The sequence below is a fragment of the Hippopotamus amphibius genome, chromosome 13, assembly GCF_030028045.1.
Source record: "Hippopotamus amphibius kiboko isolate mHipAmp2 chromosome 13, mHipAmp2.hap2, whole genome shotgun sequence".
In the NCBI taxonomy this organism is placed as follows: Eukaryota; Metazoa; Chordata; class Mammalia; order Artiodactyla; family Hippopotamidae; genus Hippopotamus; species Hippopotamus amphibius.
Window position 1 is genome coordinate 6711962 of NC_080198.1, and position 26208 is coordinate 6738169.

At 39.8% G+C, this 26208-nt stretch overlaps 2 protein-coding genes across 8 annotated transcripts in view; one reads left to right on the forward strand and one right to left on the reverse strand.

Annotated features, from left to right (window-relative positions):
• Positions 1–11981, reverse strand: part of FANCD2 (FA complementation group D2) — a 49300-nt gene extending 37319 nt beyond the window's left edge. For 6 of the 7 annotated variants that reach the window (XR_009048846.1, XR_009048845.1, XM_057706564.1 and 3 more), the window contains exons 1-11: positions 11806–11981; positions 10050–10142; positions 8707–8847; positions 8015–8082; positions 7736–7839; positions 7280–7340; positions 6316–6368; positions 3530–3608; positions 2371–2495; positions 1123–1210; positions 474–578 (exon numbers count right to left, since the gene is read on the reverse strand). Coding sequence is in view for 5 of the 7 variants with exons in the window: in XM_057706564.1 (XP_057562547.1) it covers positions 474–578; positions 1123–1210; positions 2371–2495; positions 3530–3608; positions 6316–6368; positions 7280–7340; positions 7736–7839; positions 8015–8082; positions 8707–8847; positions 10050–10113 (888 nt within the window). In the remaining 2 variants the exon portion in view is untranslated. Of the gene's footprint in view, positions 1–473; positions 579–1122; positions 1211–2370; positions 2496–3529; positions 3609–6315; positions 6369–7279; positions 7341–7735; positions 7840–8014; positions 8083–8706; positions 8848–10049; positions 10590–11805 lie in introns of those variants that run through there. The other variant, XM_057706563.1, reaches the window with a different exon arrangement.
• A 63-nt stretch (positions 11982–12044) lies between these two features.
• On the forward strand, positions 12045–25820 carry EMC3 (ER membrane protein complex subunit 3). Its single transcript, XM_057706418.1, has 8 exons — positions 12045–12397; positions 17410–17467; positions 17805–17898; positions 19311–19415; positions 20147–20228; positions 23086–23165; positions 23959–24041; positions 25329–25820. The coding sequence occupies exons 1-8, from the start codon at positions 12243–12245 to the stop codon at positions 25455–25457; spliced, it is 786 nt and encodes a 261-aa protein (XP_057562401.1). The 5' UTR covers positions 12045–12242; the 3' UTR covers positions 25458–25820.
• The last annotated feature ends 388 nt before the right edge of the window (positions 25821–26208 follow it).

Genomic DNA, 26208 nt, shown 5'->3' on the forward strand with positions numbered 1-26208 from the left:
AGCAAATAGGCACAATCCATTCTTTCAATAGAAGAACCATAACATTCTCCTGCAAGACTAAGGAAGAAGAACCATTAAATTAAATGTATTGTTAAAACAAGGCATTTGAAAAAGACAGTTGATGAAAATAGCTAATGAGAGTATAGTATGTCATGCTCTTTAAAAATTCCAGAATTCCTTGAGGCATTACACTGAAATAGCAAATATAAATTGTAGCAGCTTATACAGAACAACTAGTCTGGCTAGTAGCTCCATTCTCTCCCTTGAATGCTACCTGGATTAATCAGCATTATCAATTAGTTTGGGGACAGAGAAGAACAATTGGAACCTATTAACTTAAATATTTATTCTGATGTATCTCCCTCTTGATTAGTCTTTTTTTGACTGCTGAGTTTCACAAGGGCATCACTGCTATCCTCTGTACTCTCCAGGATCTAGCTGCCTACAGCGTCTGTTGGGAAACAATAGGGTACCTCAAGTGCATCCGTAGCTGTTACGGAATGAAGAATGAACTTGATGATCACAGGTAAATCGTCCAATGTGACAGATGACAGCTTACCCATCACTAACTGGCGGACCTAAACATAAAAAGCACAAAAACCTTACATATTTTCATGTTAATACTTCAATATAGCACTGACTACTTAGGTAAAATCAGAAAAATTATTTTTCTCACTCAGTTTTCTCACTTGTAATTTTGGAAGGAAAACACTTCATTTTATTTTTTTTCCAAATTACAAGCTTTCAACTACTAACACTACAGCTTCTTCAAAAACAGACAGATGATAAATGTGAAAGTGTTATTATCTTACATTTTGGAGCCTGAATTTTCCACTGGCTAGAGGAAGGCATAAAAAGTTGTTATTGCTATGGGAGCAGTTTGTAAATATGCAGGCAATCCAGAAGATTTCCACTAAAACTTATTGATTAAAAACGAGCAGTTAATCTATCATAGTAGGGCATATGAAATTCATCAAAAAGAAAAAAGAAAACAAATGTTACTCAGCACTATCTCAAAATGAAATTTTCATTATATACGACTGGTCCAAGGCAATCACTGATTGACACTGGTTCTGGGAGGTGAGAAAGCTGGCTGTTTCTTGAGAGCAGAGTCCTCCCTACCTTAGTCAGGAGCTTCGGCTCAAGTCGGAGGCTAGAAAGGACATCCAGGATTGGTACGGTGAGTGGAGTATTCTCTGTTAGAAGGTCACTATGAATAGTGGAAAGAGAGAAGTTTCCAACTTTTAACAGAGCTAGGCAAATAATGACTTGGGAAAAATCACCCAAGCTATGGGAAGAGAGGATATACTTAGTTCCTATTAAATCCTATTTATAGTATGTTTCATTAAAATTCTCTTGATTAAAAAAAAAATACATGCTCATTTTGAAAAATTCAAATAACGAACAAAGTAGAAACAAGAAGCCCTACCTCATCATCACCACTACTCAGAGGAAACCACTACTGAGTTTCGTACGTATACTTCCCAAGAAAAGGAAAAAGACAACCTACAATAATTACAATGAAGTGTGATAAATATGATAGACGTATGTGTAGGGTGCTACAGTAGCACACAGTAGAAAAGGACAGTGATTCATTCTAAGAGAGTATACAAAAGGACCAGCAAAGTGTGGGGTATAGTGCTAGACACAGGAGAATCCTGCCCAAAAGCACAAAGGCAAGAAACCACTGGGCATTTTTGGATAGCTTTACTGACAACTATAGAAAAGGAGGTATTACAAACTGAAGTTTTTAACTACTTCTAGGATACACGGTTGCATTAAAACAGAAATAAAATTATGCAGGGATATTGTTCTCCCCTTCTTCATTACTGCCCTATCAATTAGTATTTTTCACGTAAATGTTAGTCAGTAATGGATCTCTGCAATGGATCCGACACAGCAATGTGCATTAGAAGGAATCATTTAGGGACCAAAGAACGCTGATGTTCAATAAGTTCCACAAAACAACTTGGATGTGCAGTCTTGATTGAGGACACCCTTGGGTAGAGGAAATGCCAACAAAACAAGACATGTTTATGTCTCCGTACACCAAGTTTATATACGTAATCCTAAGTCAGACTTCATATTCACAACAGACATATGGATCTACTCAAATACATACTCATTATTAGAAAAGCAAAGTATACAGGTTTACCCAAATATACACTTGTTATTAGAAAAGAAAGTATATGGATCTACTCAAATATACACTCATTATTAGAAAAGCAAGTCAAAGTCCATACCCTAGGAAGATAGGTATCATCCTCTTTTATACAAAAAGAAACACATTATTACTACTCTTTTTATACCACAGTGATAAGGCTCCCAGAGTGAAGCCTTGCTCAAGATGGCAACACGGTGCTTACCCACCTGAGTTCTCTCCCCACATCAGCATGCTGAGAATCCGCTAGGATCTCAGGCAGGCTGGTGACAAAGTCATGCTGCAGGTACACTGGAGCAATACTGATCAGCTGCATGATCTTGGTGGTGAGATCCTGCAGTGGAGGAGACTATTAGAATTGTAACACAGTATAGAGAAAGACTTCCCACTCATGAAATGTAGAGCTGGGATTATTCTGTGTACAATATGACAATTACACACACACTCAGGCTCAAAGCCTAAAATCAGAGGTAAATGACCCAAAGATTTTCACACATGAGATGGTACATAGAAGAAAAGTAGCTGGATGGCATATTATCTAATATCTTTTTTTTTTTTTTTTTTTAATTTTTTAGCAGCACCACGCGGCTTGTAGGATATTAGTTCCCCAACCAGGGATTGAACCTGGGCACTCAGCAGTGACAGTATGGAGTCCTAACCACTTGACTGCCGGGGAAGTCCAACAATTGAGTTTTTCTTGCATTTTTCCTCTCTTTTCTAATATCTTTATTTCACTTAATTTTCACAGCTGTATTCCCATTTTTAAAATGTAGGGATATGTGTTGCTCAAAGATACACAACTAATAAGCGGCAGACCCAAAATTCCAGCCCAGATGAGGCTTCAAAACTCATGTTCTTTCAAATAAAGATTTAGCCTTTGAATATCTGACAAAAATTAGGAAAATGACTTAGGAACTCTGAAAAGAAATGGGGCTTAAGCACTAGGCTCAAAACAGATTCAACTTTACCAAGGTGCTTAATAACAACATAATTCCAAAGAAACTGTCCTCAATATGTAATTAACACATTTACAGTAAAGTAGGATTGTTTCGGATCTCATTGCTTTTGAGAAATAAAACATAATAATCTCTGTACTTTGAGAAGTTACTGAATTCCTTCCAAATATTTAATTTATTTAATAAATGACATCCAGTCATCATTATTAGATACACTTCTTTTTTTGGAAAAATTTAAGGGGTGAAATAACCATGATTTTCAAATTATGAAAGCTAAAAAAGCTAGCAAATAGAAAAATATGAATTTTTTGTTTAGAGAGGAAAAAAACCTGCAAAATTCCAAAAGTCTGGTTGTTAAGCGTGTAAAGTACACTCTCTAAGCCCAAGAGACAGAGAACGTCCCCACGCCTACCTTACTGTCCACAACTCTGTCAAGCCACTTCAGCTGGTTGATGATGAGTCGAGGCATGTTGATTCCATCGCTGTTCACGCTAAGTATTCGGATGGATGAGAAGTTAGGAACGTAGCCTTTTTGACTTACACAGCAACAAGCACCAATACTGCATATAACATCTCAGCCATTCAGTCAATATTCACTAAACACTTAGCATGCGTTGCGCACTGTGCTAGACACACAGGTGATACAAAAAAAAGCATGAGACATATGCTTACGTATGTTGAGAAAGATGTCTAGAAGAAGAGGCACTAAACTGTTAGGGGTTACATCTGGGGAGGGTTTAGAGAGGAAGAAAGGTCTGGAGAGCAGCTCTTTATGTAAACAATTAAAAAAATAAAGGTAACAAACTTTAACAAATTGAGTATTTTTAAAAGGTAAAAAACTAATTACATCAAGGTGATAAGTACCCAAAAAAAGCAAGTATTTTTACCATTATGGAAACACAGAAGGTGAGATTAGATTATGTTTGTGAAAGTTCTGAAAACCATTATGGATGAAGAGAAGTTGGCTCAGTATTAGTAGTATTATCATTAATAAAATACTTAGTAATAATTATTTGTTAATATTTATAACAAATTATTATAAATAATTCCCCAGTATTATTTCCCCTAAAATGACAGTCTCTGCCTTCTTCCCAGCCTCCTATATCTAAGTTTTGGACCACCTCTGGCTCCTCTTCTTGACAGCATTCTCATTCTTTGCTGACTATAGTCAAATTTAACTGCTAAAAAAGACTTAGTCAGGACACAAAGCATCTAGTGTGAGTCATTCAGGAGAAGCATAAATTTTTAAAGATAAATCTTCAAGTTTACTATTATTACATCTAAGACCCTGAAAAAGCACGTATTAAAAAGCAGAAAATAAAAATTACCTAAACATCTCATTGAGAGATGTCCACCACTGATATACAAATATATATGTATCTATGTAAACATGTATGTATGTATCTTTCTTCTTTTTAACAAAATACTGACTGGAACTGTAAATACAGATTTGTAGTCTAGCTTCTTTTTCAATTAATGATTTGTATTAAACAATCCTCTTTATAATTTTTAATGTCCACATGATATTCCATTATGTGGCTATACCTAATTTACTTAACCAATCTCCTACAGTCGAATATCTCAGTTTACAATTTTTATTATTTTAAACAGTAATATTATTCATTAGTTTTCATTCAAAGCTATTACCATAAAATAAGTTAGGAGACACGACTGAACATTAAAGGGTATGCAAAATCTAAGGTTTTGACACATACAACCTACTGTTCTTCAGAGTGATTACACTGCTTTATATGTTACCAGTGGTATATGAGCATGCCTGTTCATTACACTCAACAAGGGGGATCCTCTGAGAGTGAAAAAAAATGTATTTATTGTTTGAAATTGTTATCTTTTATTATTAATGAACTAGAGCATTAAAAAAATGTTTAATGCTCTTATATTTCTTCTCTGTGAACTGTCTATTCATGACCTTTATCTACTTTTCTATTAGGCTGGTTTTTTCCTTTCTTATTTTTTTTTTAATATTTTATTTCATTTCATTTCTTTTTTTTGGCACACGGGCTTAGTTGCTCCGTGGCATGTGGGATCTTCCTGGAGCTGGGATCGAACCCGTGACCTCTGCATTGGCAGGCAGATTCTTAACCACTGCGCCACCTAGGAAGCCCTCATTTCATTTTATTTCTTTCATGTACTGGCTGCATTGGGTCTCCATTGCTGGGCACATGCTTTCTCTAGTTGTGCAGAGAGGGGGCTACTCTTCGTTGTGGTATGCGGGCTTCTCATTGCCATGGCTTCTCTTATTGCAGAGCACAGGCTCTAGGCACGTGGGTTCAGCAGTTGTGACACCTGGACTTAGTTGCTCCGTGGCATATGAGATCTTCCCAGACCAGGGCTCAAACCCATGTCCCCTGCATTAACAGGTAAATTCATAACCAGGGAAGCCCAGTTATTTTATAAAGTGAAAAAAAAAAAAAAAAATGGGGGGGCGGGGGCTACACCAAGCGGCCTGCAGGATCTTAGTTCCCCGACCAAGGAGCAAACCCAGGCCCCCTGACAGTGAAAAGCCCAGAATCCTAACCACTGGACCACCAGGGAATTCCCTTAAAGTAAAATTTAAAAGATGGTAGCACACATACAGTATAAAATTGAAAAGGTAAAGAACAGTATTCAGAGAATATATGACTCTAGTCAATTGGCTCCCCTCCTCAGAGACAACCACTACTACCAGTTTATTGTGTATCCTTCTAGGAAAAGACACATAAATAGATGAAATTTCAAAGAAAGTCACCCCCGTAAAACTTAAGTAGTCACTTAAGAATCTGGAACCATAATAAATATGGTCTTCAGACATACCAGTGATGCTTCAGAGCAATCTTTTCAGAGAGAAACACAAGTATACCAGGGTACTTTGAGCATTCCAGAATAACTCCACTTACTTTTCTTTTTTTTTTCTTAATTTTAAAAAAATTTTTATTTTATATTGGAGTATAGTTGATTAACAATGTTGTATTAGTTTCAGGTGTACAGAAAAGTGATTCAGTTATACATATACATATACCTATTCTTTGTCAACCATTCTTTGTCAACCTAAATAACCATTTAGGTTATTACAGAAAACTGAGCAGAGTTCCCTGTGTTATACAGTAGGTCCCTGTTGATTATCTATTTTATTTTTTTAAGAACTTTTATTGAGATATAATTGACATACAATAAAACTGAATATATTTATCCACTTACTTTTCAAAAAGAAATTCTGGCAACTTTTCAAATAAGATTTTGATGATGGCAGGCTAAAAAAGAAGACATAGGGAGTTAGGACATGGTCTTGAAATACACAACAGAAATGTATAATTAGCTGTAATTCTCTCCAACAAGGGTTCTTGGAGGAAAAAGCCTGCTATGATTGAAATTCTCATTATAAGAATGTCCACATGAATGCTGCCTATATTTTGAATATAACCTGTTGGAATACAAAGATTTATCAATAACCTGTCCTCTGAAAAACTGCAAATTGACTATCAAGGCCACATTAAAATAATCAGATAATCAAAAATATTATTCATTATGATGACAATTGTTAATCCATGAAATGCAGACTGTAACAAATTATCAAATACTTTGCAAGAAAGAAGATTTTTCTTCAGAAGAACAAAAGAGCTCTTAGACTTAAGCTAAGTTATATTCAAGATTTCCAATGAAAAGAAAAAGAGAGTGGGAAGATTAACAATGGAAGACAAGAAAAGAGGAAAAACGAAGGACAGGGTGGGAGGGACACTTTTCATTGTATATACATTTTTAAAATTTAAGATGTTTAAAACATCTCAATGATTATTGGATAAATTAAGAGAGAGATGAGGAAAAGGGCAAAATCTAGTTAAGCAAATACAAAGCTAAATGGGAGATGATGTAGATGTGAACAGGACAGAGATATACAAGGTATTCAGAGCACACAGGTTGAAGCTTTATAAAACAGGAATCAGAGGGCTGAAGGGATGTACTGGGCTGGGCTAATCAGCTCAGTCCAAAGACACAGGGCAATAGCCCTACCAAATTCATCTCAGCAACAGGGCTGTGGTAAACTGTTGCAAACCCAAACTCTCCCATTAACCCTGCTCTACCCTGTGCTCCAGCCACTTCTACTTGGGCATACACCACAAATCACATCTATCAAATGTTCACAGAAAAAGTGGCACAGTCTCACCTGTAAAATGTCAATCCCCAGAAGCAATTTAATGAGGCTCTTACAGTAAGATGTGTCCATGCTGTTAAAAATTAAAAAAATAAAAAAATAAAAAGATTTTTCTATTTTGTTTTCCTTGTTTTAATGATTTTTACTATCTTTTCTCCATAAAATTGGTTAACTATGTAATTTTTAAGGAGAAACTAACCTGTTAGATAAGAAATACAGAACATGAGAAGATAGCTTTTAAGTTACAGAGAAGTAGGGTTGAAATTGTATCAACACAGGTGAGACACATTCTAGAACACATTCTGTTTCTTAGTCTTATAAACTGAATAAGTTAAAGGTTAGGTTAAAACTTTGAGAAAAAGAGAGCTATAAATCAAAAGTAAAACTCCAAAACATTGCATTCTGCCCCACCCCCCCACACCCAAATCCAGTCAGTAAAACAGACTAAATTTTAATAAGATTCCACACCTGGCTTCCTCATCCTGCAGACGTTCACAAGACAAAAGGCAGTTCCTGAAATTGTCTTTGTCCCCAATGTAAGACTCCAGGCCATTAACAAATTCTTCTATTATCTTAGTGACATTTAAAAAAAAAAAAAAAGGAGTAAGAGTAAGACTTTTAGCTTAACAATTGCTGTGGATTAACTAAAACCATTTTAGCCTATTCAACTTTATGCCAGTGTCTTTAAATTCTCAATTCCAGAGTACTGCTGGCAAAAACAAAAAAAACTAGGGAGAAAATACATACTTTGGGATAAGAAGGATGTTTCCTCAGAGTCTGAAAGAGCTTCTTTTGGAAAACGATTTGATCCACAGCTATGAGGAAAGAAGACTAGTTGGTCCCCAGGGTCTTTAACACTTCCTACCATAGTTTTACTTTCCTAAGACCTAGGTTCCTGTCTGATGAAACCAATGAAGATATTTCCAACTTAATTTCAGAGCCAAATCTTACAAACCCACAGCAAAACAGAATTAGCTTTTATAAAGGATAACTACTAAGTATTCCTAAAAAAAAACCCCAAAAACATGCCAAAAGCTTAGCTGGCTGAAAGTGCTGCTTTCAGCACCTTGGAAGGGCCCCAAAGGTAGGGCCCTACATGGCTTTATAAATTTTCTTCTGAAATTAGTCGGACACAGATCTATTTGCTCTCTGGGTATTAATTTATTTTTTTACAAGAAAACAAAAAGTAGTACAAGAATATAACATTCTTTCTTCAAAAAAAAAAAAAAAAAAAAAGGATTAGACGTACTTTACTCAACATGCATCAATCAGGACCAAAGAGAATAACAATATTCTCTAAAAAGCAATTTTCGTTTCATCCTTGTCTCAAGACAAACAGTGCTCCCATTTCTAATCTTCATTGTCTCTCTAGAAAATCCTTGATTCAGTTGTGACCCCCTTCACTATACCCAGAGAAAATATTTTGATTAAAATATTACCTAGTTGATTCTGACTCTCTCCTGTTTTAAGAGTAATTCCTGATGTCTTAAGAAGCTTTACAAAGACACTGTCATTTTCTTCAACTTCATTATGAACATGAGATTTCTTTGTCTTTTTGGAAAGTGGCTGCTTCCTGGCTTCTGAAAATAGACAAAATTTTCAAGACTGTGACAAATAGTAAAGCAAATGTTGAAATGTAAACCCTAGCACAATAACTCTAAGAGGAAAGTTGGGTTCCTAAAGAACTATGCTGGAACTGATGCTGTAGTGAAATTTTATCTCTAACGAGGGTCAGCAATAAGGGCTTGCAAATAAACAAATGTAACAATCAACAAATAGAATTATTTTCACCTATTGAGTTTTCATTTGAAGAATTTAAAATGTGCCACCTCTCACAGGAATAACCATAGAAATGTTTTCCACCCCAAATTCTAAAGCAGTGAGGGTGTCTCACGTGGTCTACAAACCACTGCGCTAGAATCACCAGGAAGCTTATTAAAAGCTTATTCTTAAGTAGCATCCCAGAGCTACAAAACCAAAACTTCAGGGATGGAGCCTGGGAATCTAATTTTTAATATGCTCTCCAGGTGATAATCCTGATGCACACCAAAGTTGGAGAACCAAGATCAGGATGCAGAGGTAGAAAGAATTCAGCAGGTTCTCCTACATCATATCTTTGAGTACAAAGCCCAGACTGATTTCATCCCAAGGCTTTGAACTCATAAGAAGTAATAAAAAATAAGCAAACAAAACAAAAAGCTATCTGAAGTTAAGTATGATTATCCACCCTTCTCCCTTAATGAAGCAACGTTAGAATTGCCTTAAAAGAGTCGATGAGTGTAATGAATGAAAGACTATCAACCCCTTCTGAACAGAACGCTTAGGGCTTCTGTCAACTGCATTCTCATAAGGACAGTCTATGCTCTTTCTTTGACTCTGGTGTGCTTGCTTTGATATGATGCTTTTCCTTTATCACCATCATAGCATTTATCTAGATCATAATTTTTAAGGGAGGAAAGGGGACCATAAGATTTTAAACAGTAGAGACTATGTCGTATCTTCGTGCCCCAGCACCTAAAGGATGTACAATAGGTAAGCTCTTATGTATGTCGATTCCTCTTACGTATGTGGAGACTGAAACTCACAGACTATGCGCATGCCCGAAGTCATATAAAGAATTACAGGCTCAAATACAATTTCCAATTCTCCTGATACTAGATTCTGTGTGCCCTATCCATTAAGCCTTGGTGATTCCTGCACTTGAAAGCAGGAACTTTATATCCCTTTTAGTGCCTCACATATTTGTTACAGGAAATAAAGCAACAAATGACTAGACACTTACTAGAGGTATCTTCTGTCAGACTCTCTTTATCCTCAGATCTTGACAGCCTTCTTTTGGAACTCATTTTGACCAAAGTCTTCTTCAGTTAAGTTACTTCGCAGAGCAAATCACAGAACAGAAGTTACCCTCTAGAAGCTAGATAAATTCTGAGAAGTTACAGCTATTAGCTCAAAAACTACTCTTTCCAAAACCAAAGATTTTACAAAATGCTATCTAAATCCAGGTGCTAAGAAAATGTAAACTCCTCTTCCTGGTCAATACTCTCTTGTTTTCAAGACACGTTAACCTAGTTGCCTCTTTAGACAGACCACTTTCCTCTTGCTGAAGGGTAAAATCCACAGTTCTCTGATATTTAAGATCCTTCACCATCTAACCCCAATCTACTGCTCCTTTAACTCAGCCATCCAGTACTATATGTCAGGGACTGTGCTAGGTGCTGGGGTTACAACTGTGCACCGAATACAATCCCTGCCCTCAGGGAGTTTACTATATAATACCTAGCAGTCTTGACGTAATTATAAAAGAAAAATGAAGGGTGCTGTGAGGAAATCTAGTCTAACTGGCGGTGGTGAAGAAAAGCAGGGGCGGGGCTTCCTAGGTGGCGCAGTGGTTAGGAATCCGCCTGCCAATGCAGAGGTCACGGGTTCGATCCCAGCTCCAGGAAGATCCCACATGCCACGGAGCAACTAAGCCCGTGTGCCAAAAAAAAAAAAAAAAAAAGAAAAGCAGGGGCAATTTTTCAGGGATAATCCTTGAGAAAGTCACTTTTAAGCAGAGACCTGAGGGTTGAAATAAGAGATAGTCACTAAAAGAGGTATGAGAAGAGTGGTCCAGGCAGAGAAAAACTCACCACTGAAACGGGGAGATTGTAGAGTGAGAAATAAGCCTGCAGAGGTAGGGGAGGGCCTGAAGCAAAGGGACTCCTATGTTGTAAATTAGAACCTTCCTGGTTTCGGTGCTTTTTCATGAGGCGGTGTTTTCACCTGAAATGCTCTTATTCACCTTTATTCACCTGGAAGTTACTCCTCGTCCTTAAAGACTCAATCAAATGTCATCTACCTCCTATCCCCAAGGGTGATTACTCCTCCAGCTTCCCTGTCCACAGAGTATAAGCAGGAGTCCTTACAGCACACTAGACTGTGGGGCTCCTTGAGAGCAGGAACCCGGTGTCCTTTACCTCAGGTATCACTAGCGCCCAGCACAGTACCTGGCATAAAAAAATTTTTTTTTCAACCATATTCGTTAAATGAGGGTGGCTGGCAGGCAGGTAAATACTAACAACTAACAAAAACTATTTTAAGTGCTTTACATTTGATACTTCATGTATTCCTCACAAAACGTTGAGGTAGGTACCATCAGTTTCACATTCAGTGGCAGAGTTGGGCTTCCAATCCAGCAATCCGGCTCCAGGATCTTCCTCTTAACTACCAACTACACTTACTCTTGATTATAATAGTGGCTTCCAATAATATTTACCATTTCCTATGTACCAAGCGTCATGCTAAGCGTTTTCTTTATCTGTTACCTCGTTTACTACTTATACCCACTATCAGCCATTCTGCAGATGGAAAAACGAAGGCCAGTCAGGGCCTCCTGACTTCAGGGCACAAGCCTTTAACACGTGCTAATCCGTCCCGCTTCCAGAGAAGCCTGAAAGCGGGGGAGACCAGGAGAGCTGCCCGGATTAGGTCCTCCGGGGAGGGGGTGGGGGTCAGGTCCCTCCTCACTTCGTCATTTTAACGACACAGGGAGGTACCTGGGAAGATTATCCCACGACAGGACAGTTGAAGAAGCTGAGCTTCGGGGCGCGGGGCCCCAGAGGGCAAGGCCGGGCTCTGCCGGGGCCCAGAGACCAGGCCGCAGGGGCGCGGAGCCTCGAGAGACGATGACCGCTGCTCTACGCAACCGCCGAGAAACCGTCGCCGCCCCTCCTCTTCGACTTTCCCGCCCGGCGCGACGCCACACTGACGCCACCGAAGCGCGCCTCGCCGTGACGTCAAACTTCCGTGCCGGAAGTGGGCGGCCGGGTGGCCCGGCGGGCGGGGCAGGGCGCGGGGGCCGAGGCTGTGGTGGGGGCCTGGATTCGTCTGGCTGAGAGAGTGAGAAGGCCCGGAGGCGAACTCGACGAGGAGCCCCGCACCCCGGGGAGGATAAACCCGGCTATAGCCGGCCGGGAGCCGGCTCTCTGTGAAGATGGCGGGGCCGGAGCTGCTGCTTGACTCCAACATCCGCCTCTGGGTGGTCCTGCCCATCGTTATCATCACCTTCTTCGTGGGCATGATTCGCCACTACGTGTCCATCCTGCTGCAGAGCGACAAGAAGCTCACCCAGGAACAAGTCTCCGACAGGTCAGAGCCCTCCGCTCTCTGGCGATCCCCCGTGACCTTGGGCAAGAAAGTGCAGGGGTTATGTCAGTTTGCCCAGGTTCACGTCGCATCCCCGCTAGTTGAGTGTCCTTGGCTGACTTACCCCTGCAAAATGAGGATGATGACGGGATATGCCTCATAGAGCAGGCGTGGGGATTAAATTTTAGATGGTGTCTGTGAAACATTTCTCTAGATACAGTATAAGTTTCATAAGCCTGAATGATCACAAAATGGGACATTTGGTTTCATAAATTAAGCTTTTACTGCCTCAAAAGTTACGAAAATTTTTAGAAAATGTGTTAAACCAAAACTGAAAAATACACACAAAAAATGAGACCATATTTGGGAATAGAATGTATGTAAAAAGTGGTTCTCAAGCTTGAAAAATATACTGACTCTTTGGAAAGGAAAAAAATAAACACAGATCTTTGATAATGTGAAACTACAGTTTGAGAAATACTGACTTCGAAAACTAGAGTTTTGTTTTAAGAAAACGTTTTGCAGTTGCAAATTACCACTGCAAAAGAGAAAAGAGAAACTTTACCTATATAACCAGTACAAGGACTTATTTTTAGATATTAATGGAAATGAAAATGCAAAATTTAAAATTTCTTGTAGAATTTGCAGACCTTAGAGAAACTGCGTGTTTAGAGTATATAGGATAATTTAAGTTTCCTTGCTTCAAGGTTTAAATGCCTCAGGGTCATGATTCTCAACCCCACTTATGCAAAATTGCTCAGTCGTATAAATAGAGATCTAGCTGAATTTCTGTTCGTCTGTGGAAGTCCTGAATTATCTGTAGTAAACAAGGTTTTCTTGATGACCTACCATGTGCCCTGCACTGTGCTTTATGCTCTGGGGTACAAAATATGACAAGGTCAAGACCCTGCTCTCAGGTAGCTTCAGTCCAAGTGATAAAACACGCACAAGGAAAATAGGAGATACCATTAACGTAATGCTTAGGATACACCAAGTACAGCAGTAATCACTTTATTTATTTATTTATTTATATTTTGGGGGCTGCACTGGGTCTTTGTTGCTGCACACAGACTTTCTCTAGTTGCAGAGCATTGGCTTCTCATTGCGGTGGCTTCTCGTCCCAGAGCTTAGGCTCTAGGTGCGCGGGCTCAGTAGTTGTGGCACACGGGCTTAGTTGCTCCGAGGCATGTGGAATCTTCCTGGACCACGGATCAAACCCGTGTCCTCTACATTGGCAGGCAGATTCTTAACCATTGCGCCACCAGGGGAGTCCTGGTAATCACTTTAAATGACATATGGGAAGAATTCAGCTTAAAATCCTTTAGTATTTCTTGTTTGTTCTTTAAAAAAAAAGTGGTAAAATACACAACATACAATTTTCCATTTTGACTGTTTTAACTACACAATTCAGTGAGTGGCATTAAGTACTCTTACATTGTTGTGCAACTGTCACCACCATCTGCTTCCACAATGTTTTCCTCATCCCTAACAGAAACTCTGAGCCTATTAAATAATAACTCATTTCCTTATCCCCCAGCCCCTGGGGCCCGCCATTCTACTTTCTATCTCTAGGTACTTCATATAAATGGAATCATACAGTATTTGTCCTGGCTTATTTCATTTAGTCTAATGTGTTCATGGTTCACCCATGTTGTTGCAAATGAGGGGATTTCCCTTTTTTTTCATGGCTGAATAATATTCCAGAGTGTGTGTGTCTACACATATATCATGTTGTCTTTATGCTTTCAAGGTTGTTTCTATATCTGGGCTATTGTGATGAACATGGGGATGCAAATATATATATTTTTTATTTATGGCTCTATTCTGTTTTTAATTTTTGAGGAACCTCCATACTATTTTCCATAAAGGTTGTACCAATTTACAGTCCCACCAACAGGGGTTTCCTTTCCTCCCCTTTTTGCTTTTAAGATAAAGATTAAAATACAGTGGAAGCCTTAAAAAGAAAGGAATCATGTCAGATGGTACAACATAGATGAACCTTAAGGACTAAGTAAAAGAAACCAGACACAAAAAGATAATACCTAGGGCTTCCCTGATGGTGCAGTAGTTAAGAATCAGCCTGCCAGTGCAGGGGACATGGGTTCGAGCCCTGGTCCAGGAAGATCCCACATGCCACAGCGCAACTAAGCCCACGCGCTGCAACTACTGAAGCCCGTGAACCTAGAGTCTGTGCTCCGCAACAAGAGAAGCCACCGCAATAAGAAGACTGCGCACCACAATGAAGAGTAGCCTACACTTTCTGCAACTCCAGAAAGCCCACGCACAGCAATGAAGACCCAACGCAGCCAATAAATAAAATCAGTCAATAAATAAAAATTAATAAATTTTTTAAAAAAGATAATCTCTATATGATTCCATTTATATGAGGTGTCTAAAGTACTCAAATTCACAGAAACAGAAAGTATTGAAAGAGTGGTGGTTACCAGGGTCTGGGAGAGGGGGGATGGGGGAGTTACTGTGCAATGGGAATAGGATTTCAGGTTTGCTGGGTGAAAAAGTTCTGGAGATTTGTTTCACAACAATGTGAATATACGTAACACTACTGAACTGTGCGCTTACATGTGGTTAAGATGGTAAATTTTATGTTATATGTTTTTCACCACAAGTTTTTAAAAAAAGCATTGGGGCTCACATGGCCTTGCATAGTCTGGCTCTTGCCAACCTCTCAAGCCTTGTCTCACCACATTTCTGTAGTACTTTCTTCCAGCTATATGGCCTTTCTCAGGTCCTCAGAGACGTAGTGCTTACTCCTGCCTTAGGGCTTTTGCCCATGCTGTTCCCTCTAGCTCTTTGCTCAGGTAATCTCTACATATCCTTAAGATTTCAACTTAATCATAGCCCCTCAGCAAAGCTTTCTCCAAGACCTTGACTTCTTAGACTCAGTCACATCCCCCTGTTACACACTCATACCATCCATCTCTCCTTCCTAGGACATAACAGGTGAATTTCACGTTTATTCCTGTGGTTGTTTGACTAATGTTTTTCTCCCCCACTAGACTTTAACCTGCTTGAGGTACGTGCTTTTTGATCCCTGTTGTTCATGTCACCTAACACGGCACTCAGAAGCTCAAGAAGTATTTGTTCAATGAGAATAAATCTGTTATTGTACACAATATGAATGGAGGCATAGGGAATTTAAATGACTCACCCAAGATCACATAATTAACAAGTGGCCGAGCAAAGATTTGAACCCATCTGTCTAACTCCAGAGCTTAAATTTTTACCCATTATTCTAGACCCAGTGCTACTTAAACTATCAGTGTTAAAGGACCAATATTTTTGGTTTTTTAATTTCCAATCTATAGCAAACTGGTGCTTTTGTAAAATTTTTTGATCACATATTTGGATGTTGTGACAATGTCAAATTACTATAAAAGTTTCTAAACCCTTACTCTCGGTTTCTGTTCTTACCTTGTCAGAGACCAGCATTGGTACATAGGCCATATTCTGAATAGCTTTAGACTAGCTCTCAGGGGATGGAACATATCACCTGTCACCTCTGTAGGCTTGTGTATAGAGCAATCAGCTGCACAGTATAATGAAGTCAAAAGGAGGAGGACCAGAGAGAATTCCATGAGGGCACGAGGCATCAAGAACAGTTCCATGGAATATTAGCCATAAAAAGGAATGAAATGTTGCCATTTGCAGCAACATGGATGGACCTAGGGAATATTATGCTTAGTGAAATAAGCCAGACAAAGAGAAATACTATGATATCACTTATATGTGAAATCTAAAGTATAATACAGATGAATCTATATACAAAACAGAAACAGACTCACAGACATAGAAAACAAACTTGTGGTTACTGAAGGGCATCAGGAGGTGGGGAGGAACAAATTAGGAGTATAGGATTAACAGATACAAACTACTAGATATAAAATAGGTAAGCAACAAGATTTACTGTATAGCACAGGGAATTAGATCCAATATCTTGTAATAACCTATAATGGAAAATAATCTGGAAAAAAAAAACTGAATCACTATGCTATACACCTGAAACCAGTGCAATATTGTAAATCAACTATAGTTCAATTAAAAAAAAAAGGTTTCCATGGAGAAGGCGGGGTTTGAAAAGGGTGTTGGGCCATGATTAGGTAGACTTTGTGAGGGAGGGAACACTAGAGCATTCCCAGCACATGGAGAAGCTAGAATATGCATAAGGTGACAAGGGGACCCTAAGGGTGCTGGCTGACTGCTTAGAGCAGGTGGTTTACATTGAGGAGTAGAGCGAAAACCAAGCACAGTTTTCTTGGGTTCATTTCTCCCTTCTCCCCCCGCCCCCACTTTTCAAGAAGGATTCCATTAACTTAAGGAGGTTTTTTTTTTTCTGCCTGATTAAAACAACTTTTGAAAGCCTAGAAAAAAATTAGCATTTGATCTCTTCTGTTTGATGTTTGTATCTTACCACTGCCCACTTGTGATATTACACTCTGTTATCTGTAATGATCAATTATGTTCAAGTATCAGATAATTTCATTTATTAATTCATTAAGTATCTACTGAAAGCTAACTAACAGTCTGAATCCTGAGTAGAATTTCTGTTTGTTGTCTGTCAGGTAACAACCCTGTCAAGTCCTGTACTCATTTCTTTGTGGGGTTTAAAAACTTCCTTCCTTTATCCTCACCCTTCTTCCTTCCTCCTGCCCCCAAGTCTTCTGAGTAGCACCAACTGCTACTCTTCACTCAGAGAAAGTTCCTTCTTAGCTAATTATAAAGTAAGAAAAAGCTGAGCATAATGTCCCAAATGTGCCTTCCTCAGAAGTCTTTGTCCAGAAACAGTCACTTCTGAAAAAATGCTCTTTTGGAAAGCTGATTGTTGGGTTAAATATGTCCTGTTGTTTTTAAGGACACTTGTATTTTGAGAAGTTTCCGCACAGAGCTAGTGCCAAATAGGCCCTCTCTTGTGTTTAAATAGGTTTTCTACTTTATTCTCTCGTTTTCTTCTAGTGTTTCGCTTTTTAAAATCTCATTGTCTTGGTTGTATTTTTCAGTCAAGTCCTAATTCGAAGCAGAGTCCTCAGGGAAAATGGAAAATACATTCCCAAACAGGTACTCACTTATCTTTTATTAAAAGCTCTACGATTCACTGTTGAGAGCAGTAGATATCTGAATGTTTTATAAGGGGACTCTTCGGGGAAAGCTGGAGACGGGCAAGTCAGTAATTAAGCTGTGGCCTGGTGGTGTTTGCTGTCATTGTGACCTTGCCCTTCTTGGGAAATTGTTTTTAAATGTGACTCAGCTAAAGTGTCAGTTCGGCTGCCAAGTAGGCTGCCAGCTCTGAGTGTAACAGCATATTCCAAGGGCCTTCTGACTAAACCTCCGGGGAATAACATGACAATGTGCTATGTCACAGTTTTAAGACTGAAAAAGTTCTTTTTTCTACTAGTCTTTCCTGACACGGAAATATTACTTCAACAACCCAGAGGATGGATTTTTCAAAAAAACTAAAAGAAAGGTTGTGCCTCCTTCTCCTATGACTGGTATGTTTATTCCCTTCTCTCATCTTTAAGGAAGATTTTTAACATAATGGGGGGTGGGGGACAGGGAGGATGTCCTTTTATTTGAAATTTAAATTGTACAAGACAGTAATCTAAGGGACTTTAGGGATCATCAGATACAGTGATCTACAGAAGTGGGGGTTCTCTTTTTCAGATAAATCTTCAGGGAACCCCAATGTATAAAGTGGATTAACATAAAGAGCTCTCAGCTTAGGGGGTGGGGACTAGAGCCATTGTCCCTGGGTCTCTTCCCTTTGCTGTTCCTCAGGACCCGGGCCTCTGAGGAGCACAGTTGGAAAGCATTCAGGTCCCAGGTCCCACCCAGTACCTAGATCCTCCTGCTGGAAGGTGACCTCCAGATTCTGCCTGAATGCTTCCCTAGACCATCCACTTCTTTGTCAGACATGATTGCTTGGCCTGCCCTACAGTTTTTCCTCGAATAGATTTCTTACTTTCTCTGATCCCAGTCATGTGAAAAATACAGCATCTTTAAAGTAAAGCAAAATAACTTATTATTCAGTGTTGCCTGTCCACTCATTTTAGTACCTATTTCTCTAGGTGAGATAACCAGCCATTTTAAACCTAGACAGAAGATACTGGAATTGATTTTAATAAGTCTTTTTGAAAACCTACAAGAAACAAAAAAGACCAATAAGCATATGAGAAGATACTTGCCATCACTAAAACCAGTGGAATCAAATTAAAACAAGATGTCGTTTTTAGCCCATTAAATTGGCAGAGATTGAAAAGCTTGACCAAAGCTGCTGTTGTCAAGGTCATGGGAAGTTAGGCCCTCTCATTGTTGTTGAAAGTCAGTTTTAAATGGTCAAATCCCTTGGCCCAGAAATTCTTCTAAGAGTTTCTCTTACAGAAACACTTACATAAACATACAGATTTGTGTACAAGGAAGTTGTTGGCAACACTGTTTATTGGCCAATAAAAAACACCAAACAGTCTATAGGTCTACCCAGAAGTGAAGAATGTGACCACACGGTGGACTCCTATGCAGACATTAAAAATAATGAGAGAGATTATACCAGTGTGGAAACACCATTCACAGTATGTTAATTTTTAAAAATTAAAGAAGCAGGATAGTAAGCATAGTATCCCTTTACTTGTATATATAGAAACTATTGTGTGTATATTCACGTATAGGTGTATATGTATGTTTATACAGAAATATAAAGACGGAAAGATATACAACAGATAGTTTAAAATATTTAGAGAGTAGGCTCAGAAGAACTGTCTATATCCTGTGTTTCTATGTCATTTGAATTTTTTACAATGAACTTGTATTACTTCAATTATCAAATAAATTGAAAGCTTACAGAAAATAGGAGTAAGTCCCTGCCAACAGTGGTAATGGGTGTTGGTCTCTTGTGTTTTTGTCTTAGACCCCACTATGCTCACGGACATGATGAAAGGCAATGTCACAAATGTGCTCCCTATGATTCTTATTGGTGGATGGATCAACATGACGTTTTCAGGCTTTGTCACAAGTAGGTTACGGACCCAGAAGACTTCAGGTTTACTTCATCTATGATCCTTTCCCTTGACCCTATTCAGAAATCCAGGTGCTGCTGAGACACTGCTATCACGGGTCCTGGTGATATGTTCTCTAGTGGAAACTGCTAATAGTCTTTGAACAAAAAAATTTAATATACTCTGATTTTATGGCTCTTATCTCAAAGCAATCATAAATTCATGATGTGGATGCTTTTTTTTCACTAATAGGGACTCAAACAAGTGGCTTGCTGGTTTATATCCGAAACTAGTTTGGTATTCTAGTGAGTAGGAGGAAGGGAAGCCTATTTCTACCTTGACTTCATTTTCTAGGTGTTGGGGTCAGTCGTTAGTCAATTTGTTTGTAAGCTGCTTTGATTTAAATGAACTTGGTTTCTCAGTAATGTAGTTCTTTGTGCATATATATCCCACTTTGGGTTTAACAGATTAGTGCAAATTTCTTTCCCAGATTTTCAGGCACAGTTCAGTTTGAGCCCCTGCTTCTTAAGCACTAGAGAAGCTGATGTTGTTCAAGGAACTAAAGCAGAGTGACATTTGACTGTTAATTCTTCAGAAGGTGACTCAAATCTCTTTATGGAAATCATTTTCTAAACACTGTATGGTACAGAGTTCCCACCTCCTCAGGGAAATAATAAGTGCATCAAACTTAAGCTATTCTAAAGTGGAAGCTGGGAGTGACTCTGAACTTTTTTTTTCTTATCTGCAGCCAAGGTCCCGTTTCCACTGACCCTCCGTTTTAAGCCTATGCTACAGCAAGGAATTGAACTACTTACATTAGATGCCTCCTGGTAAGCACTTTCTTCTATTTAATAAAAACACCAACCAAAATCTAAAACAGGGATCTCTTAAAGAACAGGATTTCCAGTTTGCGTCACTGGAATAGGTTTTTGGCGTTTTCCTTATTGAAACTCCACTCAGAATGCCACAGGTGGGACTTCCTAGGTAGCGCAGTGGTTAAGAATCTGCCTGCCAATGCAGGGGACATGGGTTTGAGCCCTGCTCTGGGAAGATTCCACATGCCACGGAGCAGCTAAACCCATGCGCCACAACTATTGAGCCTGTGCTCTAGAGCCCGTGAGCCACAACTGTTGAGCCTATGTGCCGCAACTGTTGAAGCCCACGCGCCTAGGGCCCGTGCTCCACAACAAGAGAAGCCAGTGCTATGGGAAGCCTGCGCACCACAATGAAGAGTAGCCCCCACTCACAGCAACTAGAGAAAGCCCGTGTACAGCAACGAAGACCCAACGCAGCCCGTAAATAAATAAAATAAATAAATAAATTTATTTTAAAAAAAAAAAGAATGCCACAGGTGGATTATGGCAACTTTTACATGAGTCTTGCAAAAGGAAAGAATATATCAGCCACTTTTCCCTAGCTTCTTGGGGCTTAGGGGTCCAAGAGTAGATGTGTCCACCCCCGAAAAATTAAAAGATAAAGCCAGGAAGTCTGGCCAAGGCAGACTTTTTAGTGACAAACACCCTGGAGCTTATGGATGTTGGTATTCTTTTTTCCAAAATACATTACTGCTGGGGACTTTCCTGGTGGCGCAGTGGTGAAGAATTTGCCTGCCAGTGCAGTGGACATGGGTTCGATTCCTGGGCTGGGAAGATCCCACATGCCGTGGAGCAACGAAGCCCATGCACCACAACTACTGAGCCTGCGCTCTAGAGCCTGTGAGCCACAACTATTGAGCCCACATGCCCAAAGCCCATGCTCCGCAACAAGGGAAGCTGCAGTAATGAGAAGCCCGCGTACTGCAACAAAGTGTAGCCCCTGCTCGCCACAACTAAAGAAAGCCCATACGCAGCAACAAAGACCCAACACAGCCAGTCAGTCAATCAATAATAAAATAAATCTTTAAAAAAAAAATACATTACTGCTAATAACAACATTAATCCTTTTCATTGGTACCAGTGACTGTGCTTAGTCTTTTCCATATATAATTTTATTCTCATAGCAGCCCTATTAAGTAAGTGGAGACGCTAAGATTTGCCCATAGATCTGTCCAAATCCAGCACTCATATCTTATTTACTATTCTGGTTTTTTTATAGCATAGTAATAAAACCCCAAATCTGAAGAGCTCTTAGAACACTGCTACAGCCTCTGGAACACAGTAGTGCTTCTTCATGTGGTCTCTCCAGATTATTCTGTCTATGGCTTCCCAAAGACTAGCATCTAAAGGAAGCCAGACAGTAGGAGGAGGAGGAGGATGGGCAATGGGGGTCACCAGTGCTGATCCTGACTCACTCCCCAGTTGGAGCAGAGCAGTCTCTGGTTGTCTGGGAGGACAGGAGAGACCCAGTGCTGGGAGAGTCTTGGCTGTGCGCCCTTGCCCCAGAGGAGGAAAGCTGTACTTAATATGAGTAGCGTGACTACTAAACCTTGATCTTCCAGTCTCATGTGGGCTAAACAAAAACTTCTTGGGCTGGAGAAAAGCTTTTTTATCTTTTCTCAGCATCTGGACAGGTATGTTCCTGACATGCTCATGTGGACAAAGGAGCCTGGAACCGGGTATAAACTAGCTTGCCAATCTGCAGCATTATGTACAGATAGGTGTGACCCAAGTATTGGAATGAAGCATGGGTTCTTTCCACCTCTGTATCATTTCTTATACTCTTATGAGTTTTATTACATGCGAGTATATTAATTTTCTTGGGGCAAGATGGGAAACCTAAACTGAGGAGAGCTTCGGTGATACAGTTCAAAACTTGGAGTGGCTTTCCCAGTTACTACAGTCTTCAGTATGAAGCCCACCAACACTTGTGATTTCTTCCAGAGGATGGAATTCAGGACAGGAGGCCTCTTTCAATTTCTATTTTATGTACTTCAATATTGTTTATTTATTATATATAACAGGTGTGTGTTGTTTTTATGATTACAAATAATAAATGGTTTGAAAACCCATTATGTAGGAAGGAAAACTTAAACAAAGCTTGCATTCCCTGATAAAATGAAGCACACTAGTTGTGAGTTCAGTTCCTGCTACTGAATGCCAAAGAATTTATCAGATAGCCACAAAGAGCAGTTTGCCTCCATATATTACCTTACTTTATCCTCATGGCAATGCTGTGAAGTGAGTGGGGGAATTGAGATTTGACCCCAGAGTCTGTCCAAATCCAGTGCTAGCTGTTTGCCTGCAGAGAGCTGTAACTACTTGGAACATGGCCTTGGACTTCCTTGGTGGCACAGTGGTTAAAATCCTCCTGCCAATGCAGGGGACATGGGTTCGATGCCTGGTCCAGGAAGATCCCACATGCCATGGAGCAGCTAAGCCCATATGCCACAACTCCTGAGCCTGTGTGCTGCAGCTACTGGAGCCTGCCCACCTAAAGCCCATTCTTTGCAACAAGAGAAGCCACCGCACTGAGAAGCCCGTGCACTACAACAAAGAGTAGGCCCTGCTCACCACAACTAGAGAAAGCCCACGAACAGCAACGAAGACCCAACGCAGCCAAAAAAAAAAAAGTTAAAAAAAAAACATATGGCCTTCACAACTTGTGTTTCTTCTTTGGTTGTCCTTTGGATGCCTAGAGCCTACCCCAGGTGATTCCTTCACATACTCTGAACAACTCTGGGTGATAGAAAAGCATGAAGTAAGTTAATTCTGGAATAACTACCTACACTGTTTCACTTTCACTTCCTAGGGTGAGTTCTGCATCCTGGTATTTCCTCAATGTCTTTGGGCTTCGGAGCATTTACTCTCTGATTTTGGGCCAAGATAATGGTAAGAAGCAAATACCTCGATAGCTGAATCATTCATGCCAAGGCCGGAATGATCATGTAGGCTGTGCTGTTTGTGAACATAGTCAAATACAGTGCTTCATTCCTTAAACTTATTCATAAGTTTCCGAGGTATTCTGAAAGAGTCTTAAAAATCCCAGGGTCAGATTACAGATCTGAATTCTCCCTGGCAGTCACAGGGACAGTATTTATTTAGTTGCCTAGAGTCTTGATACCCTTCTGTGAGGGATCCAGCACCAGCAATGTAAGCCTGTAAACCTGAATCTGAAGGAAGGCCGGGTTTGGTCAGAGCACTCATTGACTAGAGTTCCTGCTGGTATCAATGCTGGCTGTCTTACGAAATAGCTGAGACCTTGGGCAAGTTACTTAACCATGCCAGTCCTCTGTTTGCCTATCTGTAAAATAGGGACCTTAATGACTGACTTCTGGGTTTGTTGTTAGGAGTAAAGGAGGTTGATACGTAAAGCACTTAGTGAAGTACCTGGCATATAGCAGTTACTCAGTAACTGATGGCTATTGTTAGTGTTATATAAATTTGAAATAAAGTTTAGCACTTCCTTTAGTTATCTTCCTTCTCCTGCTATTAACATGTCTTTTTTTTGGAAGAGATAAAGTGACTTCCACATGGTGCGTGACAGGGCCAGTCAGTGAACTGTCATATGGTTCTCTAACCCACTACCAAGCATCTATAAGTGCTGTGTAAGGACCATTCTTCCCCGAGGGTCCTGGGTGCTTGCTGCGCCCTGGCACTCATGGGGGTGTGTCTTACGCTGCAGCTGCTGACCAATCACGGATGATGCAGGAGCAGATGACTGGAGCAGCCATGGCCATGCCCGCAGACACCAATAAAGCTTTTAAGGTACACTCACTTCTCCCAGCCTCACTGAAGCGCCGCAAGGTGTTACCAGAGTTACTTTTAAAGATGAACTCCCTGAAGCGAGTGTAGCACGTATAGTTCCATCCTTTAAATTTAGCAAAAATGTATTTTTTTGTATGCAAATCAAAACTACAATGAGATACCACTTCACACTCACTCAGATGGTTATAATAAAAAAGATGGACAATAAGGAGTGTTGACAAGGATGTAGAGAAATTGGAACCCTCATATATGCTGGTAACTGTGCAGCCACTTTGGAACGCAGTTTTTAGCCTTTCCTCAAAAAGTTAAACACAGTTACCATATGACCCAGCAATTCTGCTCTTAGCTAAATACCCAAGACAGTTGAAAACATATGTTCACACGAAAACTTAGTACAAGAATGTTCAGAACGCTATTGATAGCAGTCAAAAAGTAGAGACAGTCCAAATGTCCATCATCTGGATGGACAGATAATACAATGTATAGACAGTGGAATGTATGCAGTGGAAAATTAGCCATAAGGAAGAATGAAGTACTGAATTATGCCACAATAGGGAAGAACCTTAAAAACATGCTAAGTGAAGGGAACTATATCCAATATCCTATAATAAACCGTAATGAAAAAGAATATATATGTATATGTGTAGCTGAATCACTTTGCTATACAGCAGAAACTAACACAACATTGTAAATCAACTATACTTCAATAAAATAAATTTAAAAAAGAAAACAACATGCCAAGTGAAAGAACCAGTAACAAAGGCCCCATACTGTATCCAGAAAAGATGAATCCAAAGATAACAGAAAACTTAGTAGTTGCCGGGCGTTGGGGGAGGGGATAGTGGGGCGTGTCTGCTGTTTGATATGGAGTTTGTTTTTGCAGTGACAGAAATGTTCTGGAATTAGATAGTGGTGACGGTTGCACATCTTTGTGAATATACTAAAAACCCACACCCGTGAGTTAACATTTGTATTGCACATTGTTTCGTAGAGCATTTTTTGAAAAGCTACTAATTAAAGGCAAAAGTAGTCAGCATTCATAGAATACTTGAGAAATGTAATTAGTTGCCAGCTCCAGTGACTTTGAACAGATTCTTTCTTTCTTTGCCTAGTCTCCTTGTCTGTAACTTGAGGGTGGAGGTGAATGAGAGGATAGCAGCACGTACCTCACAGGATTGAGTGCGCTTCACATGTACATAGCTTAACCCAGCTCCTGGCCCCGAGCAGGTCAGCGCTGCTCTTCTGACAGTCTTTCTCTCCCTGCCCCCACATTCTCTTCCTTTGCAGACAGAGTGGGAAGCTTTGGAGCTGACCGATCACCAGTGGGCACTAGATGATGTTGAAGAGGAGCTCATGGCCAAAGACCTCCACTTCGAAGGCATGTTCAAAAAGGAATTACAGACCTCAATTTTCTGAAGACCAAGCAGTTAGCTGTGTCAGGAACTCAGAGTAGCGCTTAACCTTGTAACTTTCATTTGAGCTGGAGCCTCTCGGAATAAAATGGGGGATGCATGAGCTGGCGGGTGTGCAGCAAGGATTGTTCTTGTCTGAGCCGGGTTCCCCTTTATATTTGAAACTAGAGGAAACATGAGGGGTGTGTGCTGGGTGACTTGCCCAGAAACAGATATTTTTAAAATATTTTAAATTTTCCTTCTGGTGACTCTAGTAGTAAAAGGAAGAGAGGGGGAAACTCAAGTGAGTGAGAATATAAAAAACTTAGCAAAAATTCAGTCTTCAGAAAGAGCATTGTCAATTAAACCTGATTATTATGTGCAGTCATTCTGACTTCTAAACCTCAGTAAACTCCTGTTTTCTTGGGATCCAAACACCCTGCGTTTTACCTTTAATTTTTTGTTAGTATTTTTATAACTTTCCTTACACAATACATTTTCGTTACCGAAAATTTAGGACTGATGGAATGAGCAGATGAACCTCTCTCTGTTGTTCACTTCATGCAGAATGACATGAAGAGCAGCTGTGTCAAAACCTTATTCAAACAAACTCTTTCCAGAGTGAATACCCAGGGTCAGGACAGACTTAACAAACCTTCTCTCTGTCTTAATACTGTCCAGTGAAAGTTGGTGACCCTGAGACACTGCCAGATTTTCAAGTGCCTTTGGGATCCTCAAAGACTTCAACAGTTAAGTAATGCGAGGTGTTGATCCAG

What these genes read in the sequence shown, in the direction of transcription:
- EMC3 (XM_057706418.1), top strand. Translation starts at nt 12,243, where the DNA reads ATGGCGGGGCCGGAGCTGCTGCTTGACTCCAACATCCGCCTCTGGGTG. An exon ending in GAAAATACATTCCCAAACAG is followed by an intron (nt 17,468 to 17,804) that starts GTACTCACTTAT and finishes TTTTTCTACTAG; the next exon opens with TCTTTCCTGACACGGAAATA. An exon ending in GTTTTCAGGCTTTGTCACAA is followed by an intron (nt 19,416 to 20,146) that starts GTAGGTTACGGA and finishes TCTTATCTGCAG; the next exon opens with CCAAGGTCCCGTTTCCACTG.